At 38.6% G+C, this 9,990-nt stretch overlaps 1 protein-coding gene across 3 annotated transcripts in view; it reads left to right on the top strand.

Moving 5' to 3' along the window:
• PARG (poly(ADP-ribose) glycohydrolase) overlaps positions 1-9,990 on the top strand; it is a 67,277-nt gene that overhangs the window by 711 nt on the left and 56,576 nt on the right. For all 3 annotated transcript variants that reach the window (XR_002439390.1, XM_021398958.1, XM_021398957.1), the window contains exons 2-7: positions 1,504-1,570; positions 2,803-3,783; positions 5,708-5,894; positions 7,195-7,317; positions 7,808-7,891; positions 9,700-9,774. Coding sequence is in view for 2 of the 3 variants with exons in the window: in XM_021398958.1 (XP_021254633.1) it covers positions 1,504-1,570; positions 2,803-3,783; positions 5,708-5,894; positions 7,195-7,317; positions 7,808-7,891; positions 9,700-9,774 (1,517 nt within the window). In the remaining variant the exon portion in view is untranslated. The remainder of the gene's footprint in view (positions 1-1,503; positions 1,571-2,802; positions 3,784-5,707; positions 5,895-7,194; positions 7,318-7,807; positions 7,892-9,699; positions 9,775-9,990) is intronic.

Raw genomic sequence — 9,990 nt, 5'->3', positions numbered from 1 at the left:
AGCCGAGAGGCTGCTTTGAGTGGACAGGAGAATGGTGTTATATCTGTGCTTTCCTACAGCGGGATAAATATGAATCATCCTTAAATAGTTAGTTCTGTCCCTTTCCCTGCCGAAGTTCGTACCTCGGGATGCAGCCAGCTGCCTTTGGGGAGGCTGTGTTTTGACATGCCTCTTCTGGTCTGACTGCTGCTTTCCCCTTCCCTGTAAACAGTTTTGGTTAAGCGTTATATGCAAAAAGTGACATTTAGAAAACAGAAGGACTAATACGTTTAGAATTAAAAATGAAGTTGAAACTTTGAATGAAGTTGAACTTTTTTTCTTATTTTAAACTGAAATACTGAGAAGTAAACTATGAAACAATGTCTGAATGTTACCTATGGCCTAGATTACTGATGTTACACGTTGCAGAACCTCCATCTGCAGTAAAATAATGTTTTTCGTTAAGGACTGCTCATCAGTGTAGCTAAATCTGTTGCAATTATTTGTTTTGTGTTTTTTTCTTAAGTTCTGTAAATGTATTATTGCAATAAGGAAACTGCAGGCTTTACTTACCTGCTTGGCTACCAGCAGTGGTTGACCTCCCTGTGAGTCAGAAGTGATAGGCAGATGAGTTCACCTGGCAAAATGGAAAGAAAGAGAACTGCAGCCAGTTGCTAGCTGTTCTGAATTGACTTTAAATAACATCAAAAAGCAAAATGAAAACACCCTCCAAATGAAAATTACTTTCCAGTTGTGAAACAACTGCTTTGAGGCTCTTTTTTTTTCCCCTCCCAACCCCCTGGAGCCTCTACATAATTATTTCATGGGCTGTTCTACTGGAAGCTCATCTGAACCACAACGACACAGAGATGTGACTGATCACGTTCACTGGACCAATGTGGGGGGCAGTGAATGTGACGAAAACATCCCGTGCATTTGGTTGCTGTTTAGGGGAATAGGCATTGATAAGCTTTACAAGTAGTTTCTGGTTAGAATAAAAACAGGGTTTTTTTTTCTGAGCAGTGGTTGTGTCTAGTATGCATGATCTTGATATTAAGTCGCTTTCAGTATGCAGCATCCAAATAAGGTGCTCGGCTGGATCTTCTAGAATTCCTCCTCAACAGCTTATCTTGAAAGTTACGTAATTTCACTTCATTCTGAAATGCAGCAGCCTTTCAGGGCTCACTCAATGGGTAGTGATAACTAAAGGTGATAATGCCAGCTGTAAAGTTCAGGTTGCTTGTTTTTTTTTCCACTCCAACACAATTTTTAAGTATGGCCTAGTTTAAAAACAAAAGCCTGGAATTTACGAAGGTTATGACAGAAGCTGCAGCTGCTGACTGTGTTACAAATGGAATATTGCATCATGTGTAGTTTTAATAATGTCTTAGTGCTCCCGATGTTAGGGATAACAGTGAAGACTTAATTGTGGTGCTTTTGTCTTCATCTGGTCTTATTCATATGCAATCATATAGTGATGTCATCATGTTTCATGTAATAATGTAGTGCATTGTGGTTTTTCAGTTTGTAAACAACGGACAATTACCACTTGGTTGGAGAATAAAGGACCCAAGACAGCTGAGTCCAAAAGGTAAAATGTTCACCGGAGCTATTCAAAAGTTGTGTTCTTTGAGTGGGCCTGTACAAAACTTAGAGTGCAGGTTGTCGGTACAGGTGGCAACTGAAAAAAATCAATCTCATTTCTACTACCTTTCCTTTTGTATCATAGAATCATAGAATGGCCTGGGTTGAAAAGGACCACAAAGATCATCTAGTTTCACCCCCCCTGCTGTGTGCAGGGTTGCCAACCGCTAGACCAGGCTGCCCAGAGCCACATAGCACATCTCCTGAGTGTAAGTTCCTGACAGAGTTTCACTACAGAAAGCTAACTAACCTCCCACTCCCCCAGGAGAAGTAAACTTTTTTGCTGACTTAGCTTCCAACTCACTGTTGAGATTGCTCTTGTAAAGAAAAAGATGAGAAAGTGTAGCAGGGTAAGGCAGAGTGGGGCTGCTGCTTCCAGAGGCACTCAGCCAGCTGAAGTTATCAGGCCATGTCCATGGTCAATGGCTTTGCTTTTTTATTCTGGCTTACCATAACTCAGTAATAGTTGAGGATTTTGTCTGATAGTCCTGTATTCAACTCAGAGCTGTTAATTTATAGACAAAAATCAATTTGAGTCCATCTCATTGGGCTGTAATTATGTGTAATATGGTATAAATTGGATCGGAATTCACAGAGTACTCAAAGGTGCATTCAAGAGAAAGATGTTTTGGAATTGTTACTGTTGCATGGCACATGCTTAAGTATGAGGTGGTTTTCCCAGTGGGGTAGTGTGCTGGGAGCATTGTTTGCTACATTGTTTTTTTTTCTTTATTATTATAATTCTATCTTATGTAGAGTAATATCAGTTATCAGTCTTCTTCAGTCATCGCAATGTAAATATATTAATATTGGTCTTTGTAAATAATTGGAAGTTGAAATCTATAGCAATGCTAAAATGATCAAGAAAAGCCAGGAAAACTTGTGAAAATGATCAGTACAGAAGTATGGAGGGCTCAGCTACAGGCTCACAGTTTCAGTAAGGCAAAGATGATACGAGGATGCTTAAGGAGGAAGTGAATAATTTGGATTGGTTTTTTTTTTTTTTCAGATTTGCTTTTGTGTTGGTTTATATGCTCTCTTCCAGCTCTACTGACAGACTGAAGCCTGAAGTTCTGTAATTCATATTGTATGCTTATAATCATTCCCTTTAAAAAAAAATTATGTACTGAAATTTCTTCTGGAGGTAATACATTAAATCCCTTTACTTCTATTTCACAGCCTTCAAAGCAGAATTAATAACAATACTGAAGAAAATACCAAGATGACTTCAGTTAAAAAAGAAAACGTTTGTGAGCATGATGTGAAAAAGCTCGAGAATAGTTGCCAGCAAAATTATCCAGAAGTATCCGAGGAAGTTGGCACAAAGCATGTAAATTTGCCTCAGATAGGCAGCATGTGTAACTGGGAGGCCGAGGGCAGAGATCCAGTCTCGGACAGAGTGCCTGTGAAGGCAGGACAGTCTGGAGACACCTTTAAAAATGCCAACATCGATCAGATGCACAAAACTGGCAAGGAGGCTCAGAGACAGTGTGAGGAAAGCGGTGACATTTGGACTCTGAGGAAACGGTCATCCGGCCAGTCTTTGAAAACGGGAAATATAAAACTTTCTTCAAAAGACACTGAGACAGATGGACAAGTGGTTTTGTGCAACTCACAGAAGCTGAAGAGCTGTGATTCATTTGATGCAGGTGAACAAGAAGAAGGGGATGTAGTTCCAGAAAGCCCACTTTCAGATGCTGGTTGTGATGCTTGTGTATCCCATGTTGGAGGTCCTGAGAAACTGAGCAAATGTCGAAGTAGTTCAGGGGATTCACCTGCTTTTGAGAAAGAAAGTGAACCGGAATCACCCATGGATGTTGACAATTCTAAAAATAGCTGTCATGGGTCCGAGGCTGATGAGGAAACGAGTCCGCTTCTTGACGAGCGAGAGGAGAGTAATATGGCCAAAGCTATAAACAAATCTTTTAGAATTCAGTATGGGGATGCTGAACTGGAGTCGAGGAAGTCACGGTTTTCTACTAAGGGTTGTGAAGACTTTGAGGGAATAGACAATTCTGTCAAGGATGATGGTCTGCATATAAAACCAACTGGGATCTCTCCTGCTCCATCATCAGAAAGCAAAGGTGCAAAACCAGGTGTGAAGAAAGACTCCAAAATCACCTCTCATTTTATGAGGATACCTAAAATGGAAGAGAAAAGGTAGTGTTCTGTCTGCCCCGTCTTTTTTTTTTTTTTCCCACACATAAAAATTTTCCAGGATAAAGTTTGGAGGCAAAATTGTGTAATGAGCATTGCAAAATGCATGTAAAGGCATGAAGATAGCTCTGATGTAAACTTGAAATAACTTGTTTTTAATGGGACTACTTCTAATGATATTTTTGTTCAGTGCAATATTTTTAAATCATTAGATTTGTTAAAACTGGGTGTTAAAGGCACTCTGTGAGGGTGATTTTTATTTACTGAGGAAGTGTCTTAAGACTGTGAGAACTGATGCTTGCAAACAAACTGTAGTACAGGATTGCTTTCCAAAGCTTAGTTTTAGCATTTATTATTTCATTCAGAACATTTGAGGAAGCTGATGTTTTGTTGTGTTTTTCTTCAGTTTTTCTTTGCACTCAAAATACTGGATCGGTTTTGTTGAAGCATCAGTGCTACTGATGCTCTGACATCAACGAAGAACAATTCCATTTTTTTGAAAGAAGCTGCAATGATGTGCTGATTTTTTTGGTGGGTCTTTATTCATAATTTGGGGGAGAGGATGACTAATGATTGGGTGCTACCTCAACAGAAATAGAAGCCCTGAGCATGACCCAACACTGTATGCTAGATGTTGTGTAAGGAGAGTAAGATAATCTGTGCCATGAAGAGCCCAGATTCAAGTGGGAGCTGGGAAAGTGAATAAATGGCAAATGAGGAAGTAGAAACAAGAGGATGCTGTATGGTGGTGCCATAAGCAATCATCTCAGCAGACTAACGTCTCCTGAAGTGGGGCAAGAAGGTATTTTGCACATGTTTGGAGCTCTTTCCGGATGTGAGGAGGGAATGAGCCTGAGGGTAATAGAGGGCAGCTGGCTGGTGGTAGGAGCTTGCATTTGAGAAATCTGGAGAGGTGAGTAGGCTGACAGTGAACTTGAAAAACAGAAACCAGCAGTTCTTAGAAAATGGGATGAAAAATGTGCTTAAAAAAATGACTGTCGTTTTCATAAGTCTTAAAACATGGGCTTAGTGAATATTCTTTTTGCCAAATTAAATTAACTGCTGCTATAACAAAGCAGTGGAGGCTGAACGAGGCAGACCTGCGTTTGTCAGAGCAGATGTGTGGTGTGTTGCAGTAATTACATGTTTGAGATGGGAAACTGACGGAAAGATGTCACTGTGTGCATAGGTGGGAGTCTTTGCAGTGCTTCACAGAACAGTGGGTAGTATATGCAGCTGTAGAGGTGTTCTGAGCCCAAGCAAGATGTGAAGGATGTAAACCCCCGTGCCTTGCAGAGTAGTGGTATTGTCAGTAGTGCTTAAGAGGGCAGTTAGGAAATGCTGAAGTTTTCATCTGAGATTCAGTTAGACCAGGTTACAGCAGTGAGTAGAGTGGCTGAATTCTTAACTTGGGGAGAAAGAAGTAGTAGCGTATCAACTAGTTCTTCATCATCAGTAGTGCTGTGCCAGAGTTTTTCTTCTCTCAGATAGGCATGGTAGGCCTGCACCAAGTGTCATGCTGGTGTGGCTGCCAGTGTTCATGTGGTCTGCAAGGTCTGGGGCATTGCTCGCACCTGTGGGCACTGATGTGTGTAGACAACATGAACAGGTCGGACAACTTCTTTATCCAAGGGTGGAGCAGTCTGGCTAGGGGGAGTTTAGAATTTTAAACGGTACCTCAAAGTGTAAGCTTTTAGCTCGTTTTGCATTTTACTCTGAGAACTTTCTCTTTTGTCTGAGAAACATCTGGTATGTCCCATCAAACTTCCAGCCAAGCCAAAATCAAGTCTCTAGGAATGGTCACAGCAAAGGCTAGCAAATAAAGCGGTTTGGTCATAAATGTAACCCTAAAGTGTAAGTCCTTGTATTTGCCTACCAAGTTTTTCAGTGGAAATAATTTTTTTTCAATGTGGTTCTATTTTAACAGCAGGAAAGATAAGTGCGAATTCAGACCTCAGAGAGCAGGAAGGAAGATTCCTAAGTATGTGCCGCCACCTCTTCCAACTAACAAGAAGTGGTTTGGGACGCCGATCGAAGAGATGAGGAGAATGCCCACGTGTGGGGCTCGTCTTCCGCATCTGAGACCATCAGCCAATCATACAGTAACTGTCAGGGTACGATACTTCAGTATATTGCCTGAAATCAAATTTCTTCCTGGGTTGTTCAAAGTATGGAATGCCACATTAGTCTCATTGCATTAGCAGGTTGTGGAAATCTTTCTTTGCCATTCTTTTCCAGCAGATTGAGGCAACTGATTTTCTTGAAAATTGAATTTTCTCCTGCACAGAATGAAGATATTAAAATCCAGAATAAATGTGATTATGGCTTTACTGCTCTGCCTGATAGAGACAAATATATATATGATTTTTTTTGCATAGGGGTGTGTGTAATTCCTGTCTGAGCTGTAAACTGAAAGTTTAAGTTTGCAAGTAAAAATTGTACTAAAATGACTTCATGTTATAATTTGATTGTCATGTGATTCTACTTAGGGTTCAAGGTGTATAGAAGGTTCAAATGTTCAAGATGTGCGGAGAAGGGAAAGAATCATATGCAACTGTATTGCTGCATTTTAGATCAAATCTGACATATGCCTTTAGTCGTTTGGAGTAATGTGCAGTCAAGTTATTGTTTAAATAAAATGTGACCAGAAGCCTGTAAGGTCATGGGTGAATCCTAAACAAAAGAGAAGCACATTAAATTTAAATGCAAGTTATGAGAAAAATCATTGCTACCAGATTGCTCTGTAGCAGACTAGGTCCTTAGGAGCATGATATTACCTATTTTTTTTTTTTTACATTTCTGATATTCTATGGAATAAACTTGAAATATTACTGTATCTGTAATGATTTATTATCCACTTCAGTTCTAGATTAAAAAACTAAAAATGTTACTTTTGTACATGGCTTTGATTACATTTGGAACTGTTTAGACAATATTTTTTGAAACTATGTAGAAACTTAAATTCTGAAATGAGGAAGACTTCAGCTGATAATTGGACAGACAAATAAATTTGTGTATAACCTTTATTTTAATGTGCATCAAGCGGTCAAACGATCATGTTCTTTTCACCAAATGTAAGACTTGAAAGGATCTTAAAGATGCTCTAGTTTTTACCTGCAGTCTGAATGGAGCTGTTAAATTATTCCCCATAACCTTCTCACTGAGCATTGGTCTTATGCTTTGAGCTGTAGCTTATGTTACTGTGGGTTTAATGGTGAGATTGTTTGTTTTTTTTTTTTCAACTGAATGCCCATCACACTGCTTGTTGTAGCTTTCAGCATTCCAAAAGAGATGGGTTGTAGATCAGAGTTTTTTCTTAACTAAGTCTTTGTTTATTACTTATTTCTTCTGTTAAAGAAAAAAAAAATATGGAAGTAGAGCCTGAGCTTCTTTCCTCCTCCTTCTGTGTTGTAGGTAGACCTTCTGAGGGAAGGAGAGGTGCCTAAACCATTTCCAACTCACTACAAAGATTTGTGGGACAACAAACATGTTAAAATGCCCTGCTCAGAACAAAATTTATACCCTGTAGAGGATGAGGTAAGATAAAATGCTTACAGCTGTGTGAGAAAATAAAATTGGTTTATGTATGGATGAGTTTTCAGTTTACTGTGCTTTCACACATGCTCGGTTGACAAGCTGTGTACAGAAGTTGGAGGTCCTGGTAGATGAATGTATCTAGTCTGAAAACACTAGATTCTTGGTTGTGATGCTTCAGACAAAGGGGAAGATTTTTTTTCTTCTAGTAATTATTTTACCATACCCTTTATGTGCTGGTGTGTGTACATATATACATATATATATTTATTTTGATAAAACAATTTGGAATGCTGAGGAACGTGAATAAAACTGTTAGAAAAGTACTTTACAGATACTCAAAATATCTTTTTTTTCAAAGTTCTTTTTTAAAGAACTTCAGAGATAAAGTAACCCTTACAAAATGTTGTGGCAAGGAAGACAATTATTACTAAATATATCTTTCTGATTCCTATAATTTCATCTGACTTTATTTTGGGCTTTTGTTTTGAAGAATGGAGATAGAACTGCTGGAAGTAGATGGGAACTAATCCAAACTGCCTTACTCAACAAATTTACGTGCTCGCATGATTTGAAGGTAGGCTTCTCTATTTGGAATCGGCTCTATGTAAATACAGTTATAAAAATAGTTTCAGGTTCTTCATGTACTGTTGTAAATGATTCTGGCTCAGTCCTATATTTTATCACTTTTTATAAATAAATAAATGATCTTTGCTATTTGAGAGATCCTTAATGAGTTATAAACGTTCAAAACTGGAGACTGGGAAACTTTTTTCTTATTTTCCCCTGGTAATCACTTCTGGTTGTGCCTTTCATTCCTTAAATAACAGCTCTGCTGAATGGCTGCTATAAATACAATAGCTGCTCAGCAGCGTTATCAAGGTCCTGTATTTAATTTTCTATAAGATATGTGGTGTTGGCTTTTCTGTTGTTTACAGTCAAGTGACACTATTTTTGGAACTTCAGTGCATAATCTGTTTTCTTCCCGGTTTGGATTCTCTTAATAAAATCGAAGGGTTACAATAGTACTTTTAGTGTTATTTGGAGTCTGTTTTCCCATCTGGTTCACTCTATTTGGAGTAGTTCTGCAGGCAGACTAAGCAGGTTATTTGATGCTTGAAAAACAGCTGCTTGGAGCTGTAGTTGGCAGTACGCGCATCAAGTAAATAATGCAGCCGTTAAATAACTTTAGTTGGAAATCACTCAGTCACAGAGAAATTACATCTCTTTATTGTGGAATCTACAAAGACCTTCACAAAAATATTGAAAAACCATCTTTTGTAAGTGGCCAGGAGGTCATTAAAACCACATTGTGATGAAGCTGCTCTCAGTTCCAGTTAGATTCTCTCTTGGCTTGTCATTTCTGACATCAGGAGTCATAATTTAAACATTCCTACTGTTTATTCACTTGCCTATGCAGGTACAAAAAGAATTGTAAATCTTCCTCTATCTGGTGAATTGTTAAAATGCTCTTTGCTTAGATCTTGATGCTGACATCTGTTGTCAATACCAGGTACTTGTAGTTGACTTGATATTTTGCTGAAGGTGCATGATACCACCTTTAATCAGGATAGAAAGACTGATGTTACTGTGTTAGATGAGAGAACTGTACCTGAGGGTTTCCATAGCTTGCTTGATGTGTTTGCTTGTTGCTTGCCTGCTCTAGAACAATTTAGGTATGGCATATGCAATATGTTTGTGTTCAGTGATACCTAGGAAAAAAAGTTCAGATACTTAAGTGTTAGCACCAAATTTCTTAGGTGTTGTTAAAACAAATTCTACTATTTAAATCTGTACAAAGCTCTTTGTCCAGTGATAGCTGCCAGTTTGTGATAAATGTAGCATGCAGGCTTTTTCTATAACCGAAATGGGAGTGCAATGCTCAGTCAATGGAATTTGAATAATTGCTGTCCCTCGGCAACTTACGAAGCTTCCTGTGTTAATGTTGTTCTATTTGGTATTCTTCTCCAAGTTTTTAAAGCTGATTCTTTTGAAGGACCTAATTGATTTCGTTATGGTTCTTTAGGTTGCTAAACCGGTAAAAGTTCTGCTAGGCCCCTTTCTCTACCTCTACAAAGAAGGCAAGAGCTGGCCAGGGAGGGATGTTTATACTGTGTGTTGTAGGCAGATACAAACATGCTTTGCTTTTTTTTTCTTGCAAGGGGAAACCTGTAGGCTGCAGCTTATTTGATGCTGGACCTGAAATACAAGATTCAGTATTGTTCAGGATTGTACTGTGTTAATAGCTATATGGGATTCAGAAGGCTTTGTGGCAGGTTGTATCCACTAGATGGTACTGTTTCTTCAAAAAGGAAGTCTGATAAAATGGGTTTTTTTGGTTAACAGAGTATCTATAGGCTTTATTTTGTTGTGCTCTTTCCACAGGAGGCTATTCTGAGATACAATGTTGCTTATGCCAAGAAATGGGACTTCACAGCTCTCACTGACTTTTGTGACAAGGTAAACCTGGTTGATTTAAAATAAGCAGAATGCAAACAACTATGTTGTGTATGTGTCTTAATACTTTCGGCTTATATTTCCCTTTTCAAGAGTAGAAGTATTGCTGTCATTTATGTGGATAGTTACTTGGCTGATAACTTCAGTTAAAATGGTAATTAGTCTTTATAAACAAGAAGCTAATTAGGGTGCTTCAGTAACGACTAAGATTATTGAAGG

This window comes from Numida meleagris, chromosome 5 (assembly GCF_002078875.1).
Source record: "Numida meleagris isolate 19003 breed g44 Domestic line chromosome 5, NumMel1.0, whole genome shotgun sequence".
Lineage (NCBI taxonomy): Eukaryota > Metazoa > Chordata > Aves > Galliformes > Numididae > Numida > Numida meleagris.
The sequence above is the reverse complement of the archived record's forward strand: the minus strand, read 5'-3'. Positions and strand labels throughout refer to the sequence as shown.